A 15,190-nucleotide genomic window follows, 5' to 3' on the forward strand; every position below is an offset into this window, starting at 1 on the left:
GAGGTGGATTGATTCAGTGACTGAGGTAATCGGGATGGGTGTGTCAGAGGCAATGAGACTGGCACAGGATAGAGCAGGGTTTAGGGCTGTTGTATATAGGGTCGCAATGAGTCGCAAACGACTCGATGGCACATAACAACAACATACTGAAGTTAATTTATAAATACATAATACATTTCACTGTCTGTTCTTTCCTGCCCAGGTGTCCCACCCACTCAGCTTTTCAAATACGGGGAACTTGGGCACGTGAACATCAGTGTCATCCAGAAGCCTCTCGCCTTTATACTGCCAAAGAGAGAGATGGTATTCTCTTTAGATGAGAAGGAAGTAATGTCTGAACTCACAGCTGCAGCCCCAGAACTTGAAGCCGAAGAGCCAAGTCCTGCAGCACCTGCCATTTCAGGTTGTCCTCTGGGTGACCACCCAGAGGTGGTTGAGTCTGAGCCACCGCAGGGGGGGGCACTGCCCCAGTCACCACTGCAGGAGGATCCACCTTTGCAAGGGGAATTACTGCTCCCCGAGGAGACACCTTTGCACGGGGAGCCCCCACTGCAGGAAGAGCCTCCATTGCAGGGGGAGCCGCTGCAGCAGGAGGAGGCATTGCAGACTGATCTGCCTACTGTGGCGACTTAACATTTGTCTCCCCTCCCAAACTGGGTCCTGTAGTGCCTGGGTGACCAGGGACTCTACCTGCTGCGGCTGGAGGCACTGAGCTAGGGACGCCTCATCTTACTAGGAAAGCAGAGGAGAGGCGGAGGGCTGTTCCCACAGCTATCCACTGGCAGGTAAATTCCTGGAGCGCTTCCTGCTTATAAGTAGAATGTAAATGATTATATAGCCAGAATGTGGGATTTAAAAATAAAGCTATCCGACTGTCAGCAAATAGCTGCTGTTTTTTTTGTTGTTTTTTTGGGGGGGGGGTTTGTTTTTAGGAGAAATATTTTCTTTTTCATTAATTTTAATAGACATTTACAGAGGTTTTGGATTTTCATTCATTCATTGCCACACTTTTCTCCCTGCCCAGCCCTCCCCACCAGTTCGCTCCCCTCTCCGGAAAAAAAAATTCCTTCATTAGTGTCCAATTCCCCCATCCCTTCCCCCACCCCGCACCCCGAGTAAACTTCTCTATGCAACCTTAATTCTGGATTCCTGTGCTAACCATAATAATCATAGCTCACCTCTAATCTGTTCCTTCCCTCATCTTTTTCAATACAATACACATAATTATATTTTTGAGGCACAACCTGGCTTCTTGGAGGCTTGAGGGGACTGCGTCTCCCTTCGTGGAGGGGGCGGGGAACCGGAAGTCGGCTGGCGGTGGCTTCCGGCTCGGACTCGTCATGACCTGGCTGAGGCCCACGCTGGTGCTGGGGTCGCCGCTGGCGTGGCGGATCGTGGGGTCGGCGGGGTTATGGGGCGCTGGCCGCGCCTGCAGCTCCACAGCCGCCCCTCAGGGTCTTGAGGGCCCGGCGCGCACGCGCTCCTACTGGCGCTACGTGAGGCGACTGGTGCGGGGCCCGCCGCAGCCGCCCTACGCACACGTGTGTCAAGTGGGGGACCCTGTGCTGCGCGCTGTGGCCGCCCCGGTGGAGCCGGCGCAGCTGGCCGGCCCCGAACTGCAGCGGCTGGTGCAGCGGCTGGTGCAGGTGATGCGGCGTCAACACTGCGTGGGGCTGAGCGCGCCGCAGCTCGGGGTGCCGCTGCAGGTGCTGGCCCTGGAGCTCCCCGAGGCTGTTCTCCGAAGCTACTCTCCGCGCACGCGCGAGGCCCGCCAGATGGAACCCTTCCCTCTGCGCGTGTTTGTCAACCCCAGCCTGCGCGTCCTGGACAGTCACCTGGTCACCTTCCCCGAGGGCTGCGAGAGCTTCGCTGGCTTCCTGGCCTGCGTGCCCCGCTTCCAGGCCGTGCAGATCTCAGGTGCGAGGTGGTGGGGACCCTGGGGCACCCTCTCGCCTAGGACTTTCTGCAAAGTCCTAGTTAAAAGGGCAGACTTGACAAATCACCTGAGTCTTTTGGCATCATTGAATGGAGCGCAGGTCCGGAAGTGGACTAAGATTGTAATGGGGCAGAGCTGCTGAGAGGGAGGATGTGGATAGAGGCTCCTAGGGTGGCCCAGATGTGTTCCTAACCTTTCCATCACAGTTCTGGCCCGGTTAGATCTGCCATGTTGTAGGGATGGGACCAGCCTTGCCCTGCTCAGTGCCGTTCTGCAGGATGCTTGTGGAACGCAGTTCTTTGCCAGGGTTGGCATGGCTGCAGCTCTTGAGCACACTTGGTTCCAAACAGTTCTGGTTGCCATCAGTTATTTGGAAGACAGAGGCAGTTACCTAATCCTCAGAGGTGACAGCCCCACTGAACACTTGGTAATTTACCCTGCGTTATCTTTTTAGGGAAAATAGGACTGCTGTCTACTTCAGCTTTTTGATACTGCTCTTGGGAGTACAGAACTAGCCCGGAAGGGTTCTGGGAATGCGGAGAGGTTGGGAGTGGTGGTTACAAAATTTGGGCATATTCTAACGAGGCTGTCACTCCCTTTGCAGGGTTGGACCCAAGGGGAAAGCATGTGGTATGGCAAGCAAGTGGATGGGCAGCTCGCATCGTCCAGCACGAGATGGACCATTTGCAGGGCTGCCTGTTCACTGACAAAATGGACAGCAAGACGTTGACAAACATCCACTGGATGGAAGTGAATGACTAAAACTGTCCTTCAGCTTGGGAGGGTTCTGGAAACCTCCCACTCTCCAGCTTTGAGCTGGGCACATGGCATCCACTTGGTTTTGGCAAGGATCCTGCCCAGAATGGTGGAATGCGAAGCCAGGTTGCAGGAAGAGACTGCAGGTGTTAGCTTGAAATCAGCTGTGAACACAATACCACACTCATCTAGAGAAGAGAAACAAACCTGAAGCAATGAGCTTTTCCTGAATTTTGTGTGGAGAGATGGAGAATACGGAGCCGTTCTTAGCAGAAAGGACCATAAGACTTGATTTATCAGGGGAGCTCTGGTGGCCTAGTGGTAAAAAGCTGCACTGCAAACCCAGAAGTACGCAGTTCGAATCCACCAGATGCTCTGCCAGAGGAGAGGCAGTCTCCTATACCAGTCAGATCTGATTTGACAGCACACACAAAATAATAAATTTAAAAAAAAATCATCTATTCCCGCAGCCAAAATTTTATAACAATGTAGTCCCAAATAATTGATGTAAATACTCCTTAAAAATGGAGATAAGACAGTCTTCACTGAGTTATTTTTACACAAGGCTAATGAGAAACTGGACCCCTTATTCACTGTTGGTGGGAGTGTAAAATGGTGCAACCACTATGGAAGACAGTATGGTACTTTCTCAAAAAGTTGCAAATAGAAATACCATTTGACCCAACAATTTCACTACTGGGAATATACCCCTAAAGAAACCATAACTGCCACCCAAGCAGATATATGCACACCCATGTTTATTGTGGCTTTGTTCACAATAGCAAAGGGTTGGAAACAACCCAAGTGCCCATCAACAAAGAATGGATAGAAAAGCTCTGGTATAGTCACACAATGGAATACTATGCTGCATTGAAAAACAAGGAACTAATGAAATACAGAATGGGTAACCCTGGAGGACATTATGCTGAGGGAACTATCTCAGTCACAAAAGACAAATATTGCATAGTGCCACTATTGTAAAACAGGACTGACATCGGGGGTGAGGGGAGACTAAGAGGGGATTAAATAATATATACTACATTGAAACAGATGAGGGAGAGAACTGTTTAAAAGGGGTACATGATTAGGTATTATTGTCATGACAGGACTCCAGAATGAAGGCTGCATTAGTGGAGGGTACTTGGGGGGGTGGTTATTGTTGTTATGTGCTATCAAGTCGCTTGTGACTCATAGTGGCCCTATGTACAACAGCCCTCAACCCTACTCTATCCTGTGCCAATCACACTGCCTCTGACACACCCATCCTTATTACCCCAGTCACTAAATCAATCCACCTCATAGAGGGTCTTACCTTCCTGCACCATCCCGCTACCCTCCCAAGCATGATATCTCTCTCCAAAGACCTGTCCCTCCTTACAACATGTCCAAAGTATGTCAGACGAAGCCCCAGAATCCTTGCCTCCAAGGAGGAGCCTGGTTTAACCCTCTCAAGGATGAACCTGTTTTCTTGGTAGTTCATGGTGTATTCAATACTCTTCTCCAGCACTACAGCTCTATAATGAAAGAATTTTTAAAGAGAAGAGCGAACGGAGGGATTGGGGAGGGGGGGGTGGACAGGGAGAAAAGTGCTACAATGAATGGAAATCCAAAGTCTCTCTCGGGCCCTGCTCTTACACAGCGGCCCTCCAGCAGGCCCGTGCCCCATGTTGGCAGCCTGGCACCACAGCTCTAGCTCAACAGCCTCTTGAGAATGCAGGTCCTAAAACTATGAACTGCTGCCTGGAACTCGGAAGCTCAGTGTGACTTCTGAGTTTTACGTGTTGATAGCTGACCAAACAGAACATGGCTTGCAGGCCAGGTCTGGCCCACAGCCTCCCAGTTTATCAATGATCTGGAGATTGGATGAGAACCACCATCCAGGTTCCTAAAAGTCCTCAAAGGCCAAATATGAGGTCTTAGGAAGAAGGAGTCAACAGACTGTTCATGAACAAAAACCAGTCTTTTCATTAAAGAGCCCTGAACAAGAGTCAAAGATGAGACCACTCAGGCTCCAGAGGGAAAAGGATTTATTAGGCCATACCCAGGACAAGGACCCAGGGGCAGTGGCTAGGCTGTATTGTCACATTCAAAGGGAAGACGGGGCAGTGAACCCGCTTACGCCTTCATGTTGACAGCTCGGCCCACAGACCATCTCCTCCTCCAAGGAAGACCGGGCCCTGGATGCACACCAGGTAGGGGACAGGGCTGTGTAGGCAGCTGGGGACCAGGGTACCAGCCAGGCCCTCCTCCAGGTCCACTTGGGTCTAAATGTCCTGCAGGTTTGTGGCCCCACCCCCAGCAGGCTTGCTCCCACTCTGATGCTTCCAGGTAATTTTATTTATAAACAAGACAAAAATTCAAGCAGCATTAAATTAGGAAAACAAGAGGGAAGGTTGTTGGGTGTTTTTTTGTTTTAAAAAAAAGGTGGCAGAAGAGGTTGGTGAGCATCTCAGGAGAGGAGGAGCCGCTTCCTGTGTGAGCCTGGTGCTTCTAGCTTTTTTGCAGCCTGGCCGGGGATGCCCTGCCTGCTCACTGTCTGCTAACAGCCAGACAGTGGAGGGGAAGCTGTCTGGCTACCAGCATGGGGAGTACTGTGGATTTCCCCAGTCAGCCTCCCACCGTCACCAGGTGAAAAAGCTTTTAACTCTCTTGTCCAAAGTCCTCTGAAAACTTCTTAACTTTCAGAAGGTCATCGGCATTCACAGTGGGCCGAGTGGTGGCCAAAGACCGGAGCATGTCTGACTGCAAAGGGAAGAGCAGGCAGCTGGGGTCAGGCAGCTGGGGGCCAGGCACTGGGTCCCCAGCCTCCCCTGAGGTCACCTCGCCCAGCTCCCTACAGTTGCCCAATTCTTCCTGAGTGTCACCTATGACAGGGACCCCTCTGAGACTTCCTGTCACTTTTAGCTGGACCAATTTTCTGCTCTGAAAACCTGAGCATCCCTCTCCTTTCTCACCTTGCATAAAAGAAATGTGCAAGAGTTGGCAAAACTAAGGTAAGGAGAAGTCAAGACTATTCAATGCCTTTGCCTTTAAATCATGCTGAGGAATACATACCAGTTCCTTCTGTGCAAAAGAAGCCAAACTCAAAAAAAAAAAAAGCCAAACTCATGGCACATGCTATTCTTCTTGCAAAAAAAAAAATAATAGAAAAATGAAATGACTGCCAGATCCTGGGTCACAACTGAATCAAATGGTAGAAGTCCCAGAGCCAAAGCAGCCCAGGAGAGGACAAAAGAGAAACTTAACTCTTGGGTCCATGCCCCGGTTCTCTGCAGTTGTCTCCCCATTGATAACTTACCATGCAAACCACAGGCTCTAAAAGTTTGTCACTAGGGACGTCCATCCAAGTCATCTCTATAGCCCCTGGGTCACCTGGTGAGCACGGGGTCAGGAGGTCATCGATCATAACGCTAGGGTTGGTGCGGGAAGGGCCACAGACCTGAAACCAAACGGGTGCTGAGTGGCTGCTGTGAGTGAGGGGTGAGTGGCAGGAAGGTACATTCTGAATCCCAGTGAGGGTGCTGGCAGGGAGGACACCCAAGTGTCTAGACCACCAGATGTCTGAGGAGGGCCTGGTGCCTTTAAAGCTCTCAGGCTGAGTTCAGAGGTTCACTGTCAACATGCTGCAGTCATCAACCTCAAAGCCTGTCATCCCAAATGACTGCATCGTGCTGACAAAAATGTACCAGTTCCTCTTGCACAAAATAAGCCAAGCCCAAATGACTGCCAGATCCTGGGTCACAACTGAGTCTAATGGTAGAAGCACCGGAGCCACAGCAACTCCAGAGTGGACAAGAGAGAAACTTAATCTTGGGCCTAAGCCCCAGTTTTCTAAGTTCTATGCAACTATCCCCCTTGCTGATCAAATACACTCCTTGCTAACGGACTAGAAATGCTTTTCCAACCAGCCAGTTTGCCACTGCAGCATTTCCCTGATCCTCTCGGCCTACTGCCTAACCTGTAGTGCCACCTTAGGGTGCCTGTCCTTGCCGAACATACACCCAGCCCCTCTAGACCTCGGCCACCCTGGTCCCTCTTTCCTGTGCTAGCTCCCAGTCAGGGTTAGGGTTAGACACTAATGTTTTGTTTGTATTCCATCCAACAGAAATGGGGCAGCTGGAAGGCAGGGCTTGTTCTCTTTGGTGGTCACTCCTGTCTCGCTAGTAGTGCCTGGCACATGGTGGGTAGGACCCACAGGAGGCTCTCAGCTGAGACCTGTTAAATAATGAGTGAATTTCTGCAAACTCATTTTATAGCCAATGCTTGGCAAACGTTTCTAAGGTGTCTGCCATGCAGAAGAAGCAGAGCTGCCTGCAAGGGTTTGGCTGCTCACAGCTACGGACACAGGAGGATAGCCAGGAGGGAGTGTGGGCCCCTGAGACCCCGCGAGTGCACCACCTGAAAATCCAGGGGGCTGGCAAAGAAACTAAGGTCCTTTTTTCACGGTAGAACTGTCCACACACCTGCTCGCTAGCTCGCTCACCTTCTTGAAGTGTGTTGCCGACTGTACTTTGCGAACGGGTTGCATGAGAGAGTCCCGCACAATGATGCTGATGTCTGCACCCGAGTAGCCTTCCGTTTTCCGGGCCAGCTCGTGAATGTTGGCATCTGTGAGGCTGTGGGGTGTGCTCCCCAAATGCAACCGGAACATCTGGGCCCGGGCAGCTTCCTCTGGCAACGGGATGTAAATTCGCTTTTCAAACCTGGAGAGCCAAACACAGAGCAAGAATTGAGAGCTGATGGTGGCATGGTAATTAACAGGGATTCTAAAGAAGAAAGGTGACTGTAAGGCCAGTGCTGCCAGCAACAAGGCCCTGAAGTAGCAGACTGAGGAAAAGGGTTGGCTCCCCACGGGAACACAGGTGGCAGAGGGTTCAGGCTGCACTGAGGGGCTGCCCAGGGTACGTGAGCAATGGCTGGAGAAAGACTTCAGCCCTTGCCACCTGCTGGGGAAGACTCACCTCCTCCTAATGGCTGAATCCAATACCCATGGGATATTTGTGGCACCAAGAACCAGAGTCCCATCATTGTTGTTTCCCACCCCTGAGCAACAAAAGAGACAAAGATGAGAACTCTGAAAAACCGCTGATGATCAGACCTCAGGAGCTTTGTGTGTTGATGACCTGAAACCACCATGGGCAGAGGTCCCACGTGAAATTAAACCACATGTTGGCCTAGGAGGAGTCACTATTATGAAGACACTGCTGGTCTTGGAGGGGCAGAAGGACAGGCGGAAAAGACCTCAGACCATGATAGCCCCTCTCCAATGGAGCCCTTCAGAGTTGCGACAGGACTTCCCTCACCCTAAGGACGAACAAACTGAACCCCAGCTAAGCAGGGAAGCCCCACACTGGCCTGGAGTGGAGCTCACTCAACATGGGGACCCAGGACTGGCACTCACCCTGCATCTGGACCAGGAACTCTGTTTTGATCCTGCGGGCAGCCTCACTCTCGTTTTCGTTTCGGGACCCACACAGGGAATCCACCTCATCGATGAAGATGATGGAGGGCTTGTGCTGCCGGGCCAACTCAAACAGGTTCTTTACCAGCCTGTGCAGGCAAAAAACTCATGTGCTCACCCAGGCCCTCCACCACCTTTCTCCTCTAGTCCCTCCCATGGGAAAGTGGAGACAAGGGTCAGGCTTGGAGCTTTGGAGAAAAACTGCAGTGACAGATACTCATGGTAGCACTGCAACAAAAGGAAGGGTAAGCCTTGGTATCAGTGTTAACTTGGTGGGACCATTCATGAGCTCTGGGCTTAGAACAGGTCCCTTCCCTTTCTCTGACCATTGCAGTTTCATCATCTGAAAGCTGGTGTGAGGATACATTAACTGAAGTGTATCAGCAGTCCCAGCAGAGACATGGGCTGATAATTACTCCAAGTTCTTCCTCCTTCCCTTCTTGAATACCTCCTCCCAAATTCCCCTCCAGTTTGAACCACCTGTTCAAGACAGTGTCCCATCCAGTAAGCCAGCAAGCTCTCTCTCCTGGCTCCTTTCTCTGAATATCCACCAAGAGCTACCCAGGCAGTGGCTGAGAGGGGCCAGGAAGGACCAGGCCTGGGCCCAGGGCCCCACAGAGCAGGCCTTGATGGCTGACTTACTTCTCACTTTCTCCCAGCCACTTAGACATCAGATCCGAGGAAGACACAGAGAAGAAGGTAGAGTTGTTGGCTTCTGTGGCCACAGCTTTGGCCAGGTAGGATTTCCCTGTGCCAGGGGGTCCAAAGAGCAGTATCCCTCGCCAAGGGGTGCGCTTGCCTGCAATAAAGAGGAAATCCAATGAGTGTACCTCCTGATGGGGGCAAGCAGACGAGGGAAAAGCAGAGAATCTGTCAACACTGTAAACAAGGCAGGAATGACTCCATAGGCAAGTGATTATAAAAGCAAAGGAGTAAAGAGAGCCAAATTATAGGCTGAGAGCTTAGGCCAAGTCCTTGCTAATTCCCTCCCTTGACCTTCCAAAGTGACGTGGGCTGGCTGGCGCTGGTTCCCAACTCTGCCACCCACTGGGAAGATCAAGTCAAAGTTCTAATCCCAAGTGTCTCTGACAGCAGAGAGAAACAAGGCCGAGAGGACCGGGTGAGCAGTCCCTAGGGCTTCTCTTCCTCTGCGAAGGCTCAGGGCTCAGCCTTTTGGGTCAAGTTTCCACAAGCTTCTGGATACCTCTTGAGGAGTTCTTTCAGAATCTGGGCCCACAGTGCCTCAACCCTTACCTGTGAACAAGTGTGGGAACTTAATTGGCAAAATGACAGCTTCTTTGAGGGCCTCCTTGGCCCCCTCGAGCCCAGCCACATCATTCCACCGAATGTTAGGCTTCTCCATCACGACAGCACCTGAGAAGGGAGGCAGGTCTTCAGCCTCAAGCCTGGCCAAGGTCCCCCTCCCACTGCCATGGGGCCTTAAGTCTCTTACCCATCAGTTGTTCTTGCAATTTCTTTTTCTCTGGATTATCCCCTTCACTGTCACTATCGCTGCTAAGAAAGGAGACAAAGATTGTAAGTTGGCATCTCATCCTGTATATCATCTCCTTCCCTGCTGGAAGAGAGGCGCCAGAGGCCAGGACATTGCTGCTTCCTGTGTTGTCTGCTGACCTGGGACCTTGAGCTAGAGTAGTCTTAAGGACCACTTAGGAGTCCTAGGACTGTAGCTTCAGGTGAAAGGCTGTATAGAAAGAGCACTGACTGTGAACCAGAGACCTGGCATGGGCAGGCCGCCCATGGGCCAGCTCTGTGCAGAGAAAGATGATGACTGTTTAACAATAAGGACAGTGTATTTAGTGTTTACCAAGTGCCAAGTAGAAGGGGCCCTGGTGGCACAGTGTTTAAGTACTCAGCTGGAAGTCGATGTTTCACATTGACTAGCTGCTCTGAGAAAGATGTGGTAGTACTCTTCTGCAAAGACTACCATTGTTAGGTGCCATCAAGTTAGAACCAGCTCGTGGCCAACCTTCCAGGGGGTTTTTGGAGGCTGTAAATTGTGAGGAAGGAGAATGCCCATCTTTTTCCTGTGGAGCAGCTGGTGGATTTGAACTGCCTAACTCTGAGTTGTTGTTGTAAGTTGGCATCACAATTTTTTACCACTGGGCCACCAGCTTGGAAACCCTGTGGGGAAGAGCTACTATGCCCTATAGGATTGCTATGAGGCAGAACAGATTCAAGAGCAAAGGATTCAGGTTTGTAGGGACAGGCTGCTTTCGAAGGGTGGTGCCCAAGTCACTGCACCTCTTCCTTATAGCACAAGCAGGGAAACAAGGGGATTAGAGGCACTGGGAGTGGAGTGGTATCCCAGCCCAAGTCCACAATCACACATGTAGACATGGGTGAGTGGTTTCATCCTGACCATCAGTCTGAATTTGTACCCGAGGTTCCACAGCATCTTTTTGCACAGATCCAAAGGAATGACAGATGACAATATATATAAAACCTCACTGCCGTGGAGTCAGTGCCAACTCTTAGTGCCCCTACGTTGGATTCCTGAGATTGTCAACCTTTATGGAAGGAGACTGCCCATGTTTCTTCCACAGAGTGACTGGTGGGTTTGAACAACCTTTTGGGTAGCAGCATGGCACATTTATTCACTAATCCACATTACATATATATGAAAGGGCTTCTTATACTTACATATACTTATATATATGAAAGTATTCTAGAAAGAATCTAATGAAAGGAGCTGCATGCATTACTAGTATCATGAGAATTCTTCATAAGCAAAGCATTAGTACCAAGGACAGCAGTGGCATGTGAGGTCCCAGGGATTGGACACCTGGCACCCCTGCCAGCACCCCTGCTGCCCGCTGCCACGTCCACTCACCCTTTGCCCTCACTCTGGCTTTCCTTGACCGGCTTCTTGCCATGCTTCTCTTTGTTCCGTAAATAATCCTTCAGCTTCTCCGCCCGGTCCAGGTACTGCATGCACTTGGCTCGGATGCTCTCCTTGGCCTTGTCACTGTGTGCCTCATCTGCAGGGGGACAGGAGAGTGAAAGGAGGGTCCCTGCCCTCCTCCTGCACATGCTCTGTGGCAGGCCCCCGCGACTCACACTTGATGGCGTGCAGGAAATATTCCACGGCATGCTGGTAGAGCCGGAGGGCCTCCTCGTAGTTCTTGGCTTTATCCTCTTCGGTAGCTTTCGTCACAAGATCAATGGCTTTCTGGGAAGGCAGAACAACAGTCCGTCCTCCCACCGAGACCTAGGAAGTCCTTGGTAGCAGGAAACACTGACGAGAGATACCGCCAGGGCAGACAGCCCACTTCCCAACCTCACCGTTCAAGGCCCTAAGAGGACACTTTCTGAGCTCGCTGTCACACCTCACAAGCAGCACACGTGGCTGGGATGAAAGTCCCTGCTCCAGGTTTCAGCAAGCAGAGCCTGAGCCAACATCTCAGGTTTGGGCTCAACAGGGAGCATTCTCAGGACTGAGTACTACCTGGTCTCAAGGGGACAAGGCAGGCATGGACTAAGGCGACAAGGGTCTGGCATCAGAAAATGCTGGACAAACTGCTGGCTGTGTAGCTCTGCATGGAGGCCAGAGAGCAGTCAGCCAGTCAGGGAAGTCCTTCATCAGCCTAAGAGTTCTACAAGAAGGATTTAAAGGGATGTTCAGTCCCTTCTACTGGCCTAACTCTACCTGCTGCTCTAGGCTCAGAAGAGAAGGCAGTCATCCTATCATCCTAAAGGTGAGGACCCAGGAGGGATGCTCAGGTACTCTGCAAGCAACTCCAGTGAGAAAAGTTACAGCAGAGACAAATATGTGCTGTCAATTGACAGGCACTGTCATTTGAAACCTTCTTAAAAGAGTGAATCTTGGTGATAAACCCTGCAGTGCCCCAGTATGAGCAAAAAGCAGGCTGGCTCTTTCGGGCAGCTGCCCCACACCTACAAGTCCACTTTTAGAAAATGCAGCTTCACCAGCCAGGAAGCACTGACAAAAATCACCATCCCCACTCAAATACAGCACCATCCCAGGTCAGATATAACACTGCACTGTCCCCAGTGTGCATATCCGCTGTGCACTTGCCCAGCAAACAACATCCCTCCTGGCCAGCTGCTGGCAGGGCTGGACATTTGTGATGCCCTTCCCTCAGCTGAATGCAGACGACAACACTGACTGGAGTGAGCAAGGCCAGGCTGACGGCAAGTGGACTGACCAGATGCAAGGCGAATATGGGTGTGTGTGAGCCCACTGGCTTTAGCCCCCTCCACTACTGACTGACACACTGGCTAGGAGCCCTGCACCACCCAGATGATTACGTATCTAGTCTTCCTCCCCGAGGACCCTTGAGATGAAATTGGGGCTTCACTCTTCTCCAGCGGTCTGCTTCGACCCTGGCTTCACTGTGGCTATGGCTGTTATTAGGTGCAAGGCGCCCCTTTCAACTCCCAGTGACCCCATGGTTTCACCTAACAGGATTCATGAGGCAGAAAACAGAAGTAGATCCCCAAGACTGTCTTGTGAGGCACCTCTGTGTGGGTTTGATTCACCAACCTCTCAGCTAGCTGTCTAATGCTTAACGACTGCACCACCCAGGGACTCCTGGGTTCCTCTAGTCCTTTTGAAAAGTGAGGCCCAGAATAATACTTGCAGGTGGAGCACGCAGGCCCTCCCTCCGTCAAAATCCTTAATGTTGACACCTAAGAGTGCATCCGATTTTTCCTGCACTTGCAGTTTTCCACGTGCAGGAGGCCCTCAGCTTCAATCAGGAGAGGAGCAGTTTTGTGTAACAGGAAGGTAAGGTGACAAACAAAACTGTCAGCCCTGCTGTGCCTCTAGTAACAAGTCCTCCAGAGGATGAACGTGAAGACATGGTTGCAAAGAGCCAGTGAGTAAACATTTTAGATTGCCAGCCATCCAGTCCGTTGCAAGTGTTCAGTTCTGTGACTGCAGTGCAAAAGAAGCCAAAGAAGGTGTGGAACAGCCTGAGCAAGGCTGTGCTCCCAAAGACACTCATCCGGACACGGCAGGCTGTGTGACCTGCATGATTTCCACAGGCCACCAAACAGCTGTTAATTTCCGCCCCTTCCCCTAACCGCTTACAAATTAAGAACCAAAAATCTGTTCCAATTTTGAAAATTCTGGTGCCTAGTAGTAAGGAGATGTACTGCCAACCCAAAAGTACCACGGAAGAAAGATGGGCAATCTCCTTCCAGGCCTTGGAGAGCCTCTAAAAACCTGCTGGAGGGTCAGTTATGAGTTGGTTTCACAATGATTTTTAACTTCTGATTATGCTAAGTGAAAACAGTTAGAAAGGATTATGTGTCATATGAGCCCACATATATAAAATGTGTAGAAAAGGCAAATATTACAAATAGAAAGTTTATATTAAATAATTTGCCAGGGAGGGCATGGGGATTAGAGACTGCCCATTAAGGAACATGAGGTTTCTTTGTGGAGTGATGAAAATATTCTACACAGTATATCCACAAACAAACATGGGTGAATTACATTTACTGTAAATTATATCTTAAGGGAAGCTCTGGTGGCTTAGTGGTAAGGAGTTTTGCTGCCAACACAGAGTCACATAGTTCAAACCTACCAGCTACTCTGGGAGAGAAAAATGGGTAATTTCCTCTCTTGCGATGAATTGACTGCCTTTGAAAAGATGCTGGAGAGTCAGCTCTGAGTAGGTACCAACTCAGCGGTACACAACAACAAAATACCTTGATAAAGCTGTATTTTCAAATGTAAAAACCATTTTTATTCTTAGTTCATCATAGGCATACAAAAAAGCGGCTGGCCAGCTGGATCCAAGACTAGGGTCTAGTTAATTCCACGGTCCAGCACTGCAGTTTTATTCCATGCCTCTGTTCCCACTTTCCCCATTCCCCACATTTATGGGAGTGTTACCAGACTTCAATGTTCTGGCCAAATGGCTTCTCCTTCGCGAGATTTGGCCTAACTCCTCCAATACTTTATGTTATCATGTGTTACCATTTACGGAGCTCTTAACCGTGTACCAGGCAGCCATAGTGTTGTAAATGTTTGAACTGAATTATTCAATCTCGATCCATCCTCACTTCAGGACTATTGATTAGGGTACTCTCATTCCCATTTCACAGAAGGGGCAAATAAACCAGCCCAAGGTCATATGCTAAGTAAGGAGCCGAGCAGATCAAACCCAGGGCTGGTGCCTGGGCACGTTTATGTTTCTGGCCCTGCAGGGCTGGCAGTACCAGAGCAATGGGTCAATCCTTCACCCGTGAGGCGCCACCCTGCAGCGCCTGGTGCGACCTGAGGAATGAATGAAGGGGTCGTCCGTCCTGAGACCGAGGAAGGGGCCAGGGCTTGTTCGACGTGGGGCAGTTCGAAGCAGGAGGCAGCTCCACCCGAGCGATCAGCCGGACAGAGGCTCGAGCTCCCCCAAGAGCCGCCCGCAGGCCCGGGGGGGGGGGGGGGGTGGGCTGACCGCACGCCGGTACCGGCTGCACGAAGCAGCCTCGGGCTCGGCCCAGCTGGGGATGGCCTCGCAAGGGGAGTCGTCCCTCAGCTGCCAGCACGTGAACACAGAAACCCCCGGAGGAGATACACAGGAGCAGGACGGGGCCGCGAGGCCAGGCTCCGGGGAGGCGGCCCACCCACCCGTCCGCCCGCCCAGCTCCGCGGCCCACAGGCCCTGCCGCGCCTCCTTCGCCGTCGCAAGCCGCGCCGAGGTACCTGGAGGGTTGACGTTGTCATTTCATCTCCTGGATCCGCCCCACACCCTGCGGTGCTGTCTGTGGCCTCGGTACGGCCCCGGAGAGTCGAGGCGCTGTGTCCGGTACGGGAAGCCCGAAGGGTCGGGGCTGGGGGCAGGCAGGGTGGCCGCGAGAAGCCGGAGCTGAGACCGAGGCGAGCGAGGAGCGCGGCCCAGAGCGGCCAGGCCCGAGGAGCGCGGCTGCCTCCCGGTGGCCACGGCTGGTACTACAGGGGGTGCTCCTCGCCGCAACCTAGTAGCGACGCCCATCGGCGCGCGAAGGGGCCGTGCGGGCTGCGGGTCAGCGGGAACAGGAACGGGACAAGG

The 15,190-nt window shown here is 51.7% G+C and overlaps 3 protein-coding genes across 3 annotated transcripts in view; 2 read left to right on the forward strand and 1 right to left on the reverse strand.

Annotated features, from left to right (window-relative positions):
* The window catches only part of COG8 (component of oligomeric golgi complex 8), a 6,882-nt gene extending 6,249 nt beyond the window's left edge, over positions 1 to 633 (forward strand). Inside the window, exon 5 of the mRNA XM_006878881.1 lies at positions 203 to 633. Within this exon, the coding sequence (XP_006878943.1) occupies positions 203 to 633 (431 nt within the window). The remainder of the gene's footprint in view (positions 1 to 202) is intronic.
* A 707-nt stretch (positions 634 to 1,340) lies between these two features.
* On the forward strand, positions 1,341 to 2,698 carry PDF (peptide deformylase (mitochondrial)). Its single transcript, XM_006878882.1, has 2 exons — positions 1,341 to 1,917; positions 2,541 to 2,698. The coding sequence occupies exons 1-2, from the start codon at positions 1,341 to 1,343 to the stop codon at positions 2,696 to 2,698; spliced, it is 735 nt and encodes a 244-aa protein (XP_006878944.1).
* Positions 2,699 to 5,253: 2,555 nt separating this feature from the next.
* Positions 5,254 to 15,009, reverse strand: VPS4A (vacuolar protein sorting 4 homolog A (S. cerevisiae)). The gene is made up of 11 exons (XM_006878658.1): positions 14,845 to 15,009; positions 11,232 to 11,343; positions 11,005 to 11,152; positions 9,607 to 9,668; positions 9,408 to 9,527; positions 8,796 to 8,952; positions 8,094 to 8,242; positions 7,654 to 7,735; positions 7,176 to 7,395; positions 5,991 to 6,131; positions 5,254 to 5,434 (listed from the first exon to the last, which is right to left on the reverse strand). The coding sequence occupies exons 1-11, from the start codon at positions 14,863 to 14,865 to the stop codon at positions 5,333 to 5,335; spliced, it is 1,314 nt and encodes a 437-aa protein (XP_006878720.1). The 5' UTR covers positions 14,866 to 15,009; the 3' UTR covers positions 5,254 to 5,332.
* Positions 15,010 to 15,190: the final 181 nt, after the last annotated feature.

The sequence above is a fragment of the Elephantulus edwardii genome, unplaced genomic scaffold, assembly GCF_000299155.1.
Source record: "Elephantulus edwardii isolate Elephantulus edwardi_28Jun2011 unplaced genomic scaffold, EleEdw1.0 scaffold00001, whole genome shotgun sequence".
Classification (NCBI taxonomy): domain Eukaryota; kingdom Metazoa; phylum Chordata; class Mammalia; order Macroscelidea; family Macroscelididae; genus Elephantulus; species Elephantulus edwardii.